This window comes from Vitis riparia, chromosome 14 (genome assembly GCF_004353265.1).
Source record: "Vitis riparia cultivar Riparia Gloire de Montpellier isolate 1030 chromosome 14, EGFV_Vit.rip_1.0, whole genome shotgun sequence".
Classification (NCBI taxonomy): Eukaryota; Viridiplantae; Streptophyta; class Magnoliopsida; order Vitales; family Vitaceae; genus Vitis; species Vitis riparia.
In genome coordinates, this window is record NC_048444.1 from 9,160,491 (window position 1) to 9,178,793 (window position 18,303).

Consider the following 18,303-nt stretch of genomic DNA (forward strand, 5'->3'; position numbering starts at 1 on the left):
TTGTCACGCTGTCTGATTGATTTGCGTGCACCTTGAAATGAAAATTCAATGGTTTTGTATCCCCAATTAAAACGAATCAATAGTGGCTTCTGGTTGCTTTTGTGCCTTTCATCTCATTTTGATTGGTTTCTCTAGATCTATATCTCTATATGGAGGTATTTCATAAAAATTGAATGAATTGGCATTTAATAACCTTAATTATGAGTTTTTGTCTTTTTTCTTTGGTGCGCACATGTATACTTATTGTGTACTTGGTGTAGCCTTTTTTTGCTTTTTAATTTATCTTTTGCTCTTTTGCCTATCAAACCAAAAAAAAAAAAAACCCCTTAATTATGAGTTGTCAAAGTGAAAGTTATGAAAATAAAATTCAATAATTTAAATATGAAAACTCCTATAAAAAAATTTTAAAATATGAAATTGAAAAAGAAAAAAAGTTCATTATGCCAGAAACTAAAAATAGAGAAACTGAATGAAAGTTCTTCAGAACTCTACAAGAAGAGCAAAGAGAAGTGCTATCTTTAAAGGAAACCTGGATTTACAATAAAGGCACTATTTTCTTGATGTGGTTTTATAGCTTGGCATTCATAAAATATTTGAAATTATGATTATAAAGCTGATCCAATGGATAATTTATTTATCGATATGGTTAATTTTTTTGCAATATGGAAGTATAAACTTGCTCGATAAATCCGAGCCTTTGCTTGGTTGGTTGCTATAAATAGGTTAATATTAAAACTTGCTTCAACATATAAGGCCAAAGATTGAGATTATGATTATAAAGCTAATCTAATGGATAATTTATTTATCGGTATAATGAGTTTTTTTGCAATATGGGAGTATAAACTTCCTCGATTAATCTGAGCCTTTGCTTGGTTGGTTGCTATTAGCAGGTTAATATTAAAATTTGCTTCAACATATAAGGCCAAAGAAGGATATTTGCTCTCTTTGCTATATTTTTTATATGAGGACTGCTGTTGCTGATCATTTCTTTGGTGATTGTTCTCACTGTTGGACTCTTGGAGATTTGCTTGGGTGGCTACAATAGGTATTGCAGATATGTTGGTTATCATTTTTTTTTTTGGTGGTTTTTGGAGGAGACTTAAGGGGATAGCACTGTGGAAAGGAGCCTTTCTAGGTTATTTGGCTAGAGAGAAACACCAAAATCTTTGATTCAGGGAGGAGATAGGCGATTGGTTTATGATGTAGAGTATATGCTGCATTATGACTCTTTGATGCTTGTAACCAAGGAGTTGACTGGCATAACTTCTGGCGCCATTTTTGTTACATTGCGATCTCTTTTCAATTATTTGGTGAATCTGTTGAATGTTAGATTGAGTGGATTCCCCTGCCAGGAGATTCTTTGAAGCACTTTGGTATATGTTCCCTATCATAACCAAGATCAGATGGTGATGGCTTTTTTAAAGATGGTGGAAGAACGATTATAAGGGCTGTCCTGTAAGCTAGCTGTTGTAGTATTTGGTCATTGACACACCTAGCAATATAGATGGTCTTAGAAAATTGCTTTGGGAGTTTTTTTGCTTTGTTGGAAAGGGATATGTCAATAGTCTTTCCTGGAGGACATAGAGTAAGAGGGCCTTGAAGATATGATAGGCTTTCTCCTTAAGGTCTAGAGCACAAACTTGAAAGCTGATAGATTTACTTAGAGAGGAGCTTCATCCGTCCTTTGCTTTGTTTAGGACCATCTTCCCCCTGATATGGAGTATATGCTGGATGGGGTTTTTGTGCTGTTTTTTAATTTTTATATTTGGCCTCTTTTATTTTTTTCCTTCTCATCTTTTTGTGTACTCTATCTAGTGGAAGGACCTCATATTCTTCCTTGTATGTAACATTCCTTTTTCTATAGTACTGTATTCTTTCTTATCAATACAATTTATCAGTTGTGAATACATAAAATATTGGAATTTCATGATTTCATCTTATCTTATCTTGCCTGCAGTGCAGGAGGAATGGCGTTGTCAACTTTAGTACCTGCAACTGTCAGCTCCATATCTTCACTGGCAAAAAGTGCAATATCTAGTTTAAAGATATGGTCTTTGCATGGGCTTCTTTTGACCATTGAAGCTGCTGGTTTGTCCTATGTATCTCATGTTCAGGTATTCAAATTCTTGGACAATATAGTGCCTGAAGTGAAGGGATAGTAGTGATGTCATTTATTTACCTTTTATCCTTGATAAGTGCCTAAATGTTTTAAGAAATAATACCTTCATTAGTCCCATCACTAGTGCATTGTTGTGGACAATTGGGGTGGAGGGGGTATTGCCTTTTTTTGAAGTGTTTTGTATTTGGTTACATGCATTCACATTTAGATGGGTGCTTGGTTAAACTGGGATATTTAGATCTTTTACCTGGAAGTGTGGACAAGGATTTTCTTGTTTTAAGAATTAGAAGTTTCAAGGTACTCTTGACTTGTGAAAGGACATTCAAATCAGGGACAAAAGAAAGAGAATTGGAAATTTACATGGTTCCTTCAATCATAGCATGTCAAACCCATGTAAGACTTCTATGAAGCCATGTCAGATCCAGCAGAAATGGTTATTTGGTCAGGAATAAATTAAAATATATGGTGCTATCCAACATTTTATTCTCATTTGAATGTAGTGCATGATGAATGCCCAACAAAGTTTTTTTATTTTTTCTTTTTTTGTGTCAAAAAATTTTGTGATGCTAATATTGACTTGGGACTGTTGAACATGAAGTTTCTTGGTCGATTGTGGTTATTGATTCTGATATTTGTGCCATTATGCTGCAGATACTGGTATAAGAAATTTGTTAAATTCTCAATATTAATTCATTTATAAGATTACTCTTGGGGGTTCTTTTATTCATTTGTGGAAAACCTATTTCAATTGTTTGGTAGGTTTTCTTTATTATCATAGCCGTTCAAAAGAGCATCATACACAATTGCATCATTCAGATCTTGTGCCTTGAGAGTTTAAATGGTGTATGCACATCGATTTATCAGTGATCTGTGGTTGTTCCATTTCTCTTAATTTGTAGGCAACACTTGGCCTTGCTATGGACATTCTTTTGTCTGAGGAGAATGTGTGGATTGATCTTCAGCAGGGTGTGGGCCGCCTTATAAATGCTATTGTTGCTGTTCTTGGTCCTGAACTTGCACCAGGCAGTATTTTCTTTTCACGCTGCAAGGTTTCTTCATTTACAATTTTTTATACCTTTGGAATTCTTTAAATCAGACGCATTACATTTGCAAAAGCATGATAAACATCTTAGTGTTTTCTGTGCTGAGATTTACTGATTAAACCTTGAACTATTGCAATGATTTAAATTATATTTGTCCTTTAGTTTTTGTAGTTTCATTTATTTTTTCTTTAGATTTGTGTGTGGGATAGTTCATGATATTGGATTCATTTTAATCATTTACTTTATATCCAGTCTGTGATCGCAGAGATAAGCTCCTGGCAAGAAACATCGACTCTTCTTGAGTATGTCAGCCAATCATTTTTACTTTTCTTATTTTCTCTGCAAGCATTGGTACAAAACCTCTAGTTTTCTCTTTTTCACTTATTTTTAGTTTGCTTTGGATGTGACTTGTCTCTTTTCTATCAATCGGCAGGAGTGTTCGCTTTACCCAGCAACTTGTTCTTTTTGCTCCACAAGCTGTTTCTGTTCACTCCCATGTGCAAACTCTTCTCCCGACGCTGTCCTCAAGACAGGTTCTGTTTCTGTAATCATGATATAGTTTTTTGCAAATGTAATATTTAATTGGTGCCTTTTTTCGGGTTTTGTTTTGTAAAAAGTAGTTTCTTTTGAAACAGCCAACTCTAAGGCATCGGGCTGTCTCCACTATACGGCACCTAATAGAAAAGGACCCAGTGAGTATCTAGAAGCTCTTTGCAATACATTGGAATTATCAAACCTACACTTTGGTTTATGTATGTGTGCACGTGCCCATTTATGCACATCTTTTTGTGTAAATTTTCAATTCTATACTTAGTTGTTTTAGAGGTGGTGAAAGGTTCTTTTTTGTTGCCAGTTAAGCTCTTTTCATTAAATGAAGGGGAATTTTGGTTATCTTCAGTTTATGACCCAATTAACCCCTTTTTCTTTTTTTTTCTTTTGAACAAATGAATTCTTTGAAGAGTTAACAAACCTATTGCTTCTCACTTGCCCTAGGTGTTGTATTGGGTTTGGTGTGAGTTAAATCTTTTCTGATTGTGAAGTTGGGTTTTTTTGGTTATCTTTGGTTTATGGTCCAATTCGCCTTATTTTGAGAAAGGATTTTTGTGAAAAGTTAATGTATCTTTTTGGTCTCACCTTCCCTATGTGGTGTATTGGGTGAATCTTTAGTGTCATCCGTATTATCTCTTAAAAGTCAGGGGTAGAAGGACTGAATTAGTTCCTTATTTCTGAAGTGAGTGTTATTTAGTTGGATCCTCCTTTTTCATAGGAATTCATTCATTCAGATAAGCAAAAGGTTCTCAGTCCTGATGGTATTAGCCTTGGGTTTTCTCAGAGGACTGTTGGAACACAATTAACAAAGATTTTGCAAGTGTCTTCTTCAGAAGTTTATAACAGCGATAGTTAACAAGAAGAACAATGATTGCCTTCATTTGCTTTTGCGCCTAAGAGGAGTCAAACTATTAGAATTTCAATTTTTAGGTCATCCATCAGTTTGGTGACGATTCCTCATCAGATCATAGGGATTGTATTTTGGGGATTGCTGCATGAGACCATTCATTGGTTAAGGGTAGACATATTTAGGATCCACTATGGTGGCGGATAAGGTGGTGGATGACAAAAGACTTAGGAGATGTGTATTATTATGTAGATTGTGGGTTTCTTTATCATGCTTTATGAAGGAAGCATTTCAGTCTGAGATGGAGGTCATGAAGTAGTGGGTGCTCACTGTTAGTTCTTTTCACTGTTTTAGTAAATGGTAGTTTCAAGGAGTAGGTTAAAGCAATTACATTTTGAAAGGTTCTTTGGAGGGCTGAAGTGGAACTATGGTGTCCCAGCTTCAGTATGCAGATGATACCATATTATCATTTGAAGCTAATTTGGAGGATTTATGAAATCTTTAAACTCTTTTTTGGTGTTTGGGTGTGTATCAAGTTTTATAACAAATTTAGACGAGAGTGCAATGCTAGGAATAATTTTTTTTCAAGCCCAAATTATTGGTTTGGCTACTCTGTTAGAATGTCAAGCCTCTGATTGATCCCTAGTTACTTAGGCCTTCCCTTTAGTGAATGGGAAGATCAGAGCTGCATTTTTTCTAGGGCCAGTGTTGGATAGGATTACTGGAAGATTAGATGGCTAGAAGAAAGTCTACTTATTCCTAGGGGAGGAATTACTCTCATGTAGTCTCTGATTTTCACCTTCACTTCCTTTTAATGTTCAAGGTCTAGTTAAGTGGCCTCCAAGATTGAGAGAATATAGTATGATTTTCCTTGGTTGCAAGTTGGGAAATAGAAGAAAAACTACCTCATTAAAATTACGACCTAGTGTGTAGGGTTAAAATGGAGGTTTGGGCTAGGTAGGATTATTATTATTATTTTTATTTTTTTTATATTATTTTTTTGGGGGGATGGAGCTCCCTTCAGTAGGCGGCTATGAAGTTTCCTAAGGAATATGACACTTTATGGCATAAGGACATCTTGAGTATCTATGCATTACAATTTGATGGTTGAGACACCAACATCTTGCTGTTTGAAGGCTATTTTTAGGTTTTGATCTTTCCTATTTACTCAATTTTTTTAGTTGGTGATGTTATAAAATATTGTTTTTGGTAAGATATCTGGAGGATTGAACCCTTTGTACTCCTGTTGAGAGAGAGAGAAAGAAGAAAGACCTTAATTCTCATTAATGTAATGATTGACTTACAATTGAGATATATATATATATATATACAAGGCTAGGAGTCCTAACTACCATACATGTGACCTATATTAACAAGGAAAGGTTATACACTATAAATACATTATATTCAACACTTCATCCAAGGACGGAACTGATGAACTACCAAGAATCTGATCGCGGACAGGCTCAAGATCCGGACGGAGGCCAATAAGAGTAAGAACCATGAAGAACTTGTCAAGCTGTGTTTGTTGAGCCCCAACATCAGGAGTAAGAGGCATCACAGTCAAGAACTCCTCCTTAAGAGAGGCAATCTGCCCAATATAAGTAGATAGATCCAAGTCCTGTTGGCTGAGATGGACAATAGCAGAAGCCACCTTATAAAGACGCTGGATATCATTCGTATATAATCCTTTAGCCTGAGTCCAAAATTTAAAACAAGTTTTGTAGGCCCGAAGATGAAGAAGAATCTTGGGATCAACCGATTGCCATAATACACTACATAACTGTGCATCTATCTTCCTCCACTGTACGCGGTCAACCTCAGGGATATCTGCCTCTTGTGTAATCAAGTGATCCTCATATCCTTGACCCATAAACCAAAGTTCAATAGAGGCAGACCAGGAAAGATAATTGTCACTGCCAACCAATTTCTCCGAAGTAATCATAGGAGATCCAGATATAACAGAGAAAAAAATGGAATTTTTAGTAGTCATATCTACTTATCTGGAGAATGATGTATATTTGGATCGAAGAGAGCTCTAATACGGCTGCAGATCGCTGCGTGGCACCACTGGAAAGGGAGACGGCTTCAGATCATGGCGTGGCACCACCGGAAAGGTAGAAGAACACTTCCTTAGGCACGTGCTGGGATTAGGATGGAGAAAAAATAGCCGAAGCTCGTCGGAAAAACTGTTTGGAGGGTCGGCGGAGGCAAAAACCCCAAAAGAGGTACGTGCAGGGCTCGGATGGCAGAACCAGGGATGAAGGAAGGCTAGTCGGCGTCAGGCGAGGCTGGAGGAGGAGGCGCGTGGCCGAGAAATCCCTCACGCACCGGCGCGTGAGATGCAGTCGTCGGACGGAAAATTGCGCGTGGTCGGCGCGTGGATGATCTTTTGGTTCCGGTGCCTTCACAAAAGTTGGAGATCTCCTCCAGGCGCTCCTTCTGGTATGTTCGGTGTCGGAAAAAAGACGTCGTCGGAAAGTTCGCCGGAAAAGTTGCTGGCGGTGAGTGTTTTCTGATGACGATCCGACTGACCGGAAAGTATTGGGAGATGGGGAAGGTGACCGGAATGAAACACGGTCACCGGAAGGTTTCCCGGAGTTGATGACACGGGAAACTGGAAAGAATTAGGTTTTCTCCCTTGGCTCTGATACCATGTTGAGAGAGAGAGAAAGAAGAAAGACCTTAATTCTCATTCATGTAATATCTACTTACAATTGAGAAATATATATATATATACAAGGCTAGGAGTCCTAACTACCATACATGTGACCTATATTAACAAGGAAAGATTATACACTATAAATACATTATATTCAACACAGTGTATTGTAGCTTCACTTTTGATTGCTATTTGTCAGATTCAGAAATCAAGATGGTTGAACTTCTCTTCATTTTCAGGAGTAAAGATTTGACCTTTGACTTCCTCTTGTTTTCATTCTTCTCAGCTGTCTTTAAAGTAGTGAACTCAATTCTTTTATTTCTCTCTATCTTCATTTGAAACTCTAATGTCCCAACTTGTGTAAGGGTCTTTGCATGGTTTGCTGCAAATAAGATGGCCAATGCTGATGATATGCTACATGGGAGGAGATCTTTTGAGTTAGGATCAGTTTGTTATGTGCTTGGGATGTTGTGAATTAATGGAGTAACGTTTGTTTGTTGCCTTATTGTTTGGGGATGTGGCGTAGATTGTTTGAACTTGATAGGATTGACTAAGTCCTCCAAAAGTGTGACTGATCTCATTTAGGGGCTTGGGGGGACTCCCTAGAGTTAGAGTGCTTGGGGTATGACCAGCCTCACTCAGTTTGAATAATGTGGAGGCAGAGAATGCTATAGTTTACTCATGAAAGTCGGTAGAAGCTATTGGGGATTTGGTTTATTTCTTGTCCTGTGTTGATTTCTATCTCTAGAGCTTTTACATGTACTTTGTTGGGTTGTATCTTGCTAGATTGAACCTCTTTTGTAAGTCTCACAGTTCTGTTGAGGAAAAGCAAATAGACTTGTTTTCGCCTCTGTCAGTTTATTAAAGTTAGCTTTTGATGGGTCTTTTTTTTTCCTGTTTTGTTTGTTTGAATAATCTAAAGCAATTATGGATTGAGAAATTATTAGAGATCATTAGAATACCGTGTTGGCTGCTTATTCCAAACTCATGTAAGGAGGTTTGACCATTGAGCTAGAGATTTCTAGCATTGATATAATGTTTATAGTAGCCAAGGCTTTGGGTTTCTTCAATATTTGTGTGGGTGTCTAAAATGGAAAGAGATCTGCTAACACTATGATGTATGGATGGGGGAAAATATGGATGTTGCTAGTGCTAGATTGATCTTTCTCTTAGATTTTCCATGTGGCGAATTTTGTTGTAGCTCTATTTACCAAGTGAGGATTTAGTTAGTTGCTGTCCTTTGCAGGAGGTTTTTTACTCCACCCCATTGTACATTTATTGTCAAACACTAAAGCTGTATGGCTTGTTCTGTTTTCACTTTGAATCTCGTCATAATCTTCTTTATTTTGGTCACTTCTTATTAGTTTTGGATGGATTTTTCATTGTATTTTGTGCTTCAATTCATTTCAATGAATTTGTTGGTTCTAATGAAGATCAATTCTTGGGAGTGCAATAGCAAGAAGTAATAGCATACAATTTAGGCATTCTTGGGAGCCTTTTTTTGTTTGACAACTAACTTTTGAGCCATCCATTTTATTACTTAACTTCTACACTTTCATGTCTCTTATCACTTATTCTAAGTTTCTAACCTACCTGGTTTTAAGATCTAGTGCTGACAATATTCTTCACAGGTTTCCGTTATTGATGAACAAATAGAAGATAACTTGTTTCATATGCTGGATGAAGAAACTGATTCTGAGTATGTGAGAATACACTATTTTTCATGTTTTCTGGGTTTGTGTCAAGTTAATAGGTTGGTTTATTGTGAATGGTGGATCTGAGCATCACTGACATGTATTATCTTCCTTTTCCCTTTTCTTTGCTGGCATAATGTGTATTAAGCTAACTAACTTACGGTCATTGTGTTGTTCACTTTCATTGTTGCATACTTGCAGTGAATGCTCTTATTTGTCCTTGTTGTTTTGACTGTATGTCAACCATTTATACTGTATGTTATACTTTTTATCAGCTAATTAGTTTCAGTAAGCAATCTTGTTCTTCACTCAAATCCACACTGATCACATCTTCTGTTAAATTATAGGATCTAAGATGATTCTTGCTAGAAAATGGGGTGAAATACCTGACTGTTGTTTTATGCTATACACACGTACTTGTTAAAATTAATTCTCATTTCTAAAACATCCTGCATGTTTTGTGAAGCTGGAAGGTAGTCTTGTAGGTAGCTTTAGCTTGCAATTTCCCTGGGTAAATTGACTTGATTTTAGTTGCAGCCTAAGGAGAAACAAAATCGAAGAATAGGCAGATATGGGAAAAGCCACTAGTATTGTCAACAAAGAAAAACAAAATATGCTGGAGACATGATATATTTGGACCAGAAAAAACTCTATTTGAAGGGGAAAAAAAGCAAAATATATTATTTCTGAGATGGGATTTTTTGATAGAAATGTCAAATCTTCCAAATATTATTTTCTAGAATGTCTTGGACATATTATTGTTATCTTTGCTGTTTTATTTTATTGTTGTGCCCATTATATTTATCATAAGCATTGCTGCTGCTTAACCATGTAGGCATGCTCATGTGAAAGGAATCGGTCTGTTTTTGTCTTCAATCTTGATGCAACTTTCAAATGAAAATTATTGGATAGTTTATATCTAACCTTTGAACTGCCTCATCAAGCATTCCCATGCTTATGAAAGTATACATGTTAAGGTCACGTTTGGAACACTGTAATGGAGAATGGTTATGGGAAACCGATTCTATTCCCATTCATCAATGTGTTTGGATTTGTTTTCAGAATGGGAACGGGAATAAAAAATTTATTAGTATGGAAGCCAAATCCCACTCTCACTTGGATTTTGATGCCTCTAGTCTACATGATATTGTGATTCACCTCTATTATCATCCTATTGTCATTCCTATTTCCTCATACCAAAAGCATCCTAATTGTATTTGAGGTTCCTATTTCTCAAGCATTTCATAACCCTGGCCGATCGGCTTTTCTGCTACTATGCAGTGCTACATTATAGTTGATTAATTTTCATTTAGACAGTAAAATCACATTTTGCTGGTTTTTCTTAAGTAGCTAGTATCCATCTTTTACCTTTCATGTCCGAGGAAAAAAGCATTATGGATAGTGGATTATATACAACTAAATTTTGTTGAGGATATCTGTGGTAGCCTGGTAGGGAGATTTCCTTGAAAGAGTGCATTGGGTGGTCAAATCAAATTGAGTTTCTTAGATTTTAATCTCATAATGCCTTAGGGATACAAATGTGGTAGATATATTTTGCAACAACAGAAGAGACATGATTTGCCCTTGAGGTATGGCTCAAGTGGCAAAGAGTTGGGATGGGGATGAGGAAGCTTCAGGTTCAATTCTATGTAACCAAGGAAACATTGCTCATATAAGAAATGTGAGTATGATATGCATGGTAGGCCCGTAGTCTAACTCTTTAAGCTTTTAGGAAAGTTGGTAGCTTAACGTAGTATCACAACTCTAGATAATAGGAGGTCTCCCCTTATCTCTACATCTCCGTTTGTTTTGTTATTAACCTATTTATATCAACCATAGAAGAGGAACCATAAACACATTATTTCCACATGAGCTGATAAAATAGTCCTCAAATTCCTTGAGCATCAAATTTTCAACCTCTTGTGCACATGCATGTGCATATGCATCCAATTGTTCCCAGTCATTCAAATATCAGATTTGGCAATACCTTTTTTCCAAATCATATCTTTTACATCAATCTGGCTGTAAGTATAACAATGAAACTAATGACCTAGTTGTCAAAATTCCTCAGGTTGACAATTGAAGGGGTCTCTTCAAATTTTAGTGGATGGGGAAAGAGTAAAGGAGATGTTGATAGAGATATGATTGCATTATAAGGCAAATCATTGATAAAGCTGACTCTATGCAAAGTGTTGGTGAAGAGGATTTCTTAGTTAAGAGGGGCTAGCATATCCATTAGTTCTAGGGGTTTTCCCCATCCACCTTGATGCATTAGTTGTTTTGTTTGGTTAGGTTGGCATGCATGTTTTGTTTACTTTTGTTTCTTCTGGATTCTCTTATTTGGTTCAATAAAGTTTTCTTGCTTTTCAGAAAGAAATATCCTTTAAGTCTATTCTTTCCATTTCTCTTAAAAATATATTTTGATAACATATTTTATTAAAGATTATTATGTTATGTTAACATAATCTATATAACAAACCTTGAAGCCAAAGATATTCAAATGTCTTAACTTCTTAAGACTACCAAATATTCAGATAGAAAATGGTGCTCACCTTAAAATCTCTTTAGTGAGAAAAGGCAGCATGATGAAGGATTTAATAGAAGAAGATATGGTCTTAGGTCAAGTATGCATGTGCCATTGCAGCTGCTTGTATTGAATTTGGATTAATTGGGAGTTGGATGAATAAATAGCCCGAAAAATGCCCCTTGAGGTCTTGTCAACTGGCAAGGATTTGGAGTGGGGATGTGGGAGGTTCTAGGTTGAGTCTCAACACAAACAAGAAAATAAATATTGCCTATTATAAATACATAAATAAATATCTGGAAAATATTGCTTTATTTCATTTTTTTTCTTTTATTTATGTTGATGTTTATTTATTTTTTGGTTTGAAACTTCCAAAAGCCACATTTTTTTCATCCATTTCAGTAAGACAAAATTAGTTTATGGCCTAGTCAATATCTCATTCATTTCTCTGTCATTTTTCCTTTCCATCCCTTCCTGGACTTTGGTGATCGAGTTTTATTTGTCTTATTATAGCACATCTATCAGTCCCATCAATGCATCCACTGTCTTAAATCTTAATGGCATTCTTTTTTTTTTGTTTTTTTGTTTTTTTTTTGCACACTGACAGGCATTGCTTTTGTTGTATTAGTAATACACTTTCATCAACATAATATTACATTTCTTTTCCTCAATATTTCAAGAAAATTGCTAATCTTCAGTTATAGTTTTGATGCATCTAAAATTGTGTTTGCATGTGTGATACAAGTAGCAGTCACTAGTGACTAGGCTATTAGAATATATAGATGGTATTGTATAATGCTCTGCTCAATTTGTGAATTCCTTTGATTCTTGTAGGATTGGGAATTTGGTGCGTAACACAATTATGCGATTGCTTTATGCATCATGTCCTTTGCGACCATCCCATTGGATATCAATATGTCGTAACATGGTAAAGCTCCTTTTCTCTTCCCAAATGTAGTGTTTCTCTTCTACCTACCCGACACAGCTTTGAAAAACATCATGCAAAGTCATATGAAATGATGTACTTACTAACAAAATGATGGTAGAGATCTTTGGTTTTTATCATAGCTTGAAAATTTTAAAAATCATTTTTGCCTCTGATATTTCCTTCAAAGAAATCCAACCAACTCTAGTGTGGTCATCTGTGAAAGAAATAAACCGCCTAGTTTCGATAAAGGCCATCACATGTGAGGGTCCTCAAATATCACTATTTAGCAATGTGAAAGGTCTAGATTTTATGTAAGATTATGCAGGAAAGTAGACACAGTGATGTTTAGATAATTGACATACCTCACCACAGAACAACAAGGGATTTTCGTTTTTAAAGAGATGAAAACAATTGTTTTAAATATGAAAAGCTAGGATGGCCTAACCTACAGTGCCAAACATGATTTGATGTTCAGTGGAAGAAGAAAAAACACTATTACTTGCATCTTGAGCTTGTCTACTCTTGAAAGGATCCCCAACAAGGTTAGAGAGTCCATCAATCTCCTTAGTATTGTCAATCTTCCTCCAAGCATAGGTCCTGAATTAAAAATAAGATGGGAAAACTTTAGTAAGACAATTCATGTCCCTTGTTAGTTCACTAATAGAAAGAAGATTGCATGAAAGATTAAGGACATGAAGGACAAAATCTAAAGTCAGAGTTCTTGAACTAGGGACTGAACCTTTCCCTACAATGGATGAAAAAGACTCATCCACAATTTTGATTTTCTCGTTACTTGGACAAGGAGAATATATAGAAAACAAATATGAGAAACTCGTCATATGATCGAAAGCACCAGAATCTGTGATCCATGGTGTAAAGTTTCTAGAATAAACACTTAAAGCACTAAGAAAATTACCTGTTTGTGCTAAAGAACAGGATGGTAAGGAGTCATGAGAAGATAGGGATTGATCAAATAACCTATACAGGTGTTCTAATTGCACTTTGCTGAATGGCGATGCTTCAGTTTTGGTTGTTAGACGCTCGGTCGCAACTTGCATGCCTTGGCCATTTCTCTTGTTAAATCTGCCATTGGTTTTCCAATTTTATGGCTTTCCATGCAGCTACCAACAGGTGTCTTTTTGGTGTGCCATGGTTTGTTACAATGATCAAACCAAATCTTCCCTTTGCCCTCCGTCTTCTTTGGGTTCCTTTAACCAGCAGCATTGGCAGCTTCGGTGGCAGCAGAAGCAAGTGTTGAGTTCTTTGTGATGGTGGTTGAAGAAGAGCCTTCTATCATGTCTCATATGCAGCTTTCTTCCCTTCAAACCTTAGCAAACACATCTTGGATAGAGGTAAAGGGGTCTTTACCAAGTATTTGTCCATGGACTTCATCTAATTCTTTATATAGCCTAGCAAGCAACTCGAACACTCATTCCTTCTCTTTCATCTTCTTAAAATAGGCACTATCTGTATCACATGGCCATTCAATCCATATAACAGGTCCAATTCTTGCCAAAGACCTTTTCGGATGTTATAATATTTAGTCACATGTTAATCTCCTTGATTTGTCTCATAGATCTTTGAGTTCAACTCAATGGTTTGAGCTAAATTCCCAAAATCAGAGTAAGTCTCCATAACTGCTTCCTAGTGCTCTTTTGTTGTTGGCAAAAACATGTAAGTCTAACCTATGTTCAGCTCCATAGAATTCACTAACCAGGACAAGATGATGGAGTCTTCTGAGTCCCATCTTTGAAAGCTTGGATCATCATCTTTTGGGGCCTTTGTTGCACTGGTCAAATATTCTAATTGCCCTTCCCATGAATAAACAATTTAATAGGCTGAGACCATCTCAGAAAATTTAGTCCATGTAGTTTATGAGCGGTGATGTGCAGTGAAGGATTGTTATCGGTGTCATGAGGTGAGGCTTGTAATGGAGGCATTGATACCTGCTGTGAATAATCTCTAGAATTCTCCTCCTTGTTGACTCCTAACGTCGAATCTCCCTACCAACAGCCTAATCAGTTCTAGAAAAAATGTGTAGTAATTGAGACCAGAAATAGATGTATCAATTCCAGTAGGAACGTAGCTATGATACCATGAAAGTTTAGAGAAAAAAAATTATTCCTCCTCTTATTGAAGTTTAAGATTACAACATATATATAGGACTACTTGAGTACATGAAAAGGAAATGAATAAAAAAATACAGTTCTACAAATAATTACTACGCTGAAAAAGGAAAAAGAACAACTAAATTAGGAGATAATCCTAAATTTAAAAACATTGACCTAGCTAATTCTATCCCTTAATACTCCATTAAATCAGATCGTAACATCCCCTAATTTACAATACTAAATCAAATCACCCACATATTGACATTTTATAATTTTCCATAAAAAATAACATGGTTTTTCCTATGGAATTATTATATGATGGCTTGTAAATTAACTGATATTTTTGCACAAGCTAGAGGTAAATAATAGAAAATGCGTTTTTAGCCAACTCCAAATGGCTGAGCTATTTTGTTGAGTTCAGTGGATGGTTACATTATGTCCTTTTGGCAAAAATGTAAAGCTGGAACTCAATTTTTATGATTGAGAAATAAGGCCAGCTTGCTTTGCATATTGTAGACCATCTCATTAGATAGCATTGTACTTGTAGTACAAGTTTATTTGCAAATCCATAGTGCAGCTATGGTATGTTTTTGAGTCCTTTTGGAATATATTAGATCACTGCCTTCTGGTGTTCTGGTGTTTTATTGGCTAGTTTTCAAAACTTTTGGCCCCAATTAAAAGTGGTGGTTCCTCTTCCCAGTTCATATTAGTTGAGCCATGTGGAACTCTAGAAAGTCAGAAACCTGCAGGATTGAGATCTGATGTCAAGATTTAAACTAAAGAATTGGTTTTATTTTATTTGTCCTGCCTTTTGGCTAAATGCTGATCTTCTAGCTGACTGGGGGAGTCAGAGAGCTAAGTCAGGTCAGTTGCTTGTACATCTCATTTTGTGCTTGGTTGATCATTCCTAGTTATTTTTTGGATCTAAGGGACTCGACTATAGAACTGGCCATCTTGAAGGAAGGCTGTATGAATGTCCTAGTTATAGATGAGAGTATTAAAGAATTTGACCATGTTGGGATAATATAAGAGTTCAGGAATTCTTCCTTGAGGAAAACAAAATTTCTTTATTGTTGTATTCATGTTTGTGTTAATTGACAGAATACATGAAACTTTTATCCAGGTTCTTGCTACGTCAACAAGAAGAAATGCTGGGATGAGTAGCAATGTGGACCATGATCCTTCAAATGGTGTAGAAGGTGAAGCCACGCTGAATTTTGGAGATGATGATGAAAACATGGTTTCCAGCTCTAAAGGGATGGCAATAGATGCTTACACTGTTAGCCCGAATAGAGATACGCTTCTCAGATACCGAACAAGACTTTTTGCTGCTGAGTATGTTAATCTGCTTTTTCTGCAAAGCTTTTAAAATTTTTACAGTGCAATGCTCCTTTTTCCTATTTCAAGCAGAATGAAATGTGCATCTAAGTTGAGCTTTAGTTTGCTAATTCAAATTGTTATCAGTCAAAAATGTTATGTTCTTGGAACTTGAATGCTAAATTATCCAGCTTGATGGACTTCTCACCATTGCCATCATATTGAAGTATCTTGGTTCTCTTGCAAAATAAGAAATGCACTGAATGTTATAGGCAGCAGCACAATTTCAAGAACGCTCCCAGTCTGTCTATGATGCATGGTGTTAAAAGTTTGTTACAAGATCTGCCATTATTGTGAAATTAGCTAAGATCAACTGCTGTGTGCATAAATCAATATGTGCCTATAACAATCAAATGTAATGGTAGAGTGGATGTTCCATGTAGTCCTTTGCTTCACTTCATGTGCTTTGCAGCTGATTGTGTGCCTGGCTTTTACCCTAAGTACTTGTGCTCGATTAAGGATAGGGTTTCCCTTTTTAGAAATACAAATACTAATAATACTAATACTAATACTACTAATAATAAATAAATAAAATAATAATTGCTTTGAGTTATTGTGGCTTAACAAATATCCTGCTCCCTCCTGATATCTAACATAGCTTCATAGCTTCATCCCGTATGGCTCCCTCTCATGGGACATTCACTGGGAAAACCATTATTTAGATTTTCCACACTTATGATACCAAGTGCTCCCATTTCCTTAAAAAAACTTTCTCCTTTGCCAATCAGATTAAATGTACTTTTACCCCCCCCCCCCGGCACCCATTGCTGCAAGAAGATCTGGCTCTATCTTTCCAATCCTTTCCTCGTTAATGCCATAATTGTGAAGGATATAAAATATAATTCTAATCTTCAGAAAGTACTTTTGTTTAGCGTGTTGTACGCACCCAGAGCAAAATCCAATTAAGTGGACAACAGTTTCATCTGATGACTCGCTGCTTAATCCAATCTATTCATATCCTCCACTAGGCTTCTAAAATGGCCTCACTCCCATCTAGATTTACCTTTAACCTTGATATTGCCTCAAAGCACAATTATCTGCATTATCTCGGACGGTTTTGTTCTCTCCACAAAGTAAAATCAGGTCATTTTTAAACATTAAGTTTAATACACAACCTTGCTTCCATCTGCTTGAATGCCATACTCAAGCCTGTCTTCCAATGGCAACAAAACAATTTTACTTAACAACTAAAACACAATAATGAAAAAAGGAATTAGAAATGTCACTCTGGCAACTCTAGAACTCCTAAGAAATTTGGTCCAATTCATATCCACTAGAACTGAGAATCTTACCAAAGATATACAGGATCATTCCCAACCAGCTCAAGGTGTCCCACTTGCGGTTTGCAGATGACATAAATTTCTTTTCTTGGCAATACTAAAGGATGTGGATAATCTTAAACTCATATCCAAGATGGGCATCAGGGTTGTTGGAACCCTATTTTCAAGAGAAGTTTCTTTCACTGGGAGCTGGAGCTTGTTGGATCCTTGTTGTAGCTTTAAGAGACCATGCCTATGCACATCTGTGTAGATGATAGATTAGTGTGGAAGATGTTGGAGAAGGGCATGTTCTCAACTTACTACTACATGATTTTGGGTTCTAGTACAATCTCTTCTTTTCTAGGAAAGGAGATCTAGGTTTCTAAGGTGTCATATAAAAATAACTGTTGTAGTAGGAGTCTTATAGGAGGGACTATAATGAGCTTGGGTTTTAGCTTCTTTGCATGGGAGGTGGTGTAGGATGGTTTTAAAATAAAATTTTTGGAAAACCTTTGGTGTGTTGTATGGTCTCTTAAAACCCTCTATACACCTTTTGTTTTCAAGGTGTAGAAATTCTACTATTTCTTCTGTCATAGACATGTCCTCATCATTTCCATGTTGCAACCTTAACTTTTTCTGCAACGTTAATGCCTAGGAAATTGACAATTTCACTAGTTTGGTGCCTTCGTTGCTTCATTATTATGTATCACCTTCCTTCCTTGAGAGATTTTGGTCATTGACCTTGTTAGGGTTATTTTCCATGTCTTCATTCTTTTTAGCTTCATAACACCCCCATCCTTTCCCTCATGCCAATTTTATTATGAAGTCCAAAGCCTTATTCAATATCAAGGCTTCCACTTAGCTAGTAGCAAATAAAAAAGTTAAGGTTAATGACATGTTATAGAGGGAGGCCAACTAAAACCTTAAGACCGGAGTGGTGTATTATGTTCATGGGTTTTGGAGAAATAATCGATCATTTATAATCTCCATTACTTAGTAGCCTTGATGCTTTGGTATGAATTATTTCAATTGGAGAGAACAAATTGGGTCCTCTAGAAGACAAGTGTAATATGACCAAAGAGAAATGTTAGGATTTTGGACGATAGAAGGATGGTGTCAGTCTGGTAATCAATTTTCATTTTGTCCTCTTTGGGCTTTAGTTTCTTAGTATTTCATGGGGTATCAGTGAG

General features: G+C 36.2%; 1 protein-coding gene across 1 annotated transcript in view; it reads left to right on the forward strand.

The window, feature by feature from the left end:
- Positions 1–18,303, forward strand: part of LOC117930441 (protein SWEETIE) — a 186,869-nt gene that overhangs the window by 136,305 nt on the left and 32,261 nt on the right. The window contains exons 33-40 of the mRNA XM_034851104.1: positions 1,958–2,114; positions 3,019–3,168; positions 3,415–3,464; positions 3,596–3,695; positions 3,798–3,854; positions 8,852–8,919; positions 12,273–12,366; positions 15,601–15,812. Of these exons, the coding sequence (XP_034706995.1) occupies positions 1,958–2,114; positions 3,019–3,168; positions 3,415–3,464; positions 3,596–3,695; positions 3,798–3,854; positions 8,852–8,919; positions 12,273–12,366; positions 15,601–15,812 (888 nt within the window). The remainder of the gene's footprint in view (positions 1–1,957; positions 2,115–3,018; positions 3,169–3,414; positions 3,465–3,595; positions 3,696–3,797; positions 3,855–8,851; positions 8,920–12,272; positions 12,367–15,600; positions 15,813–18,303) is intronic.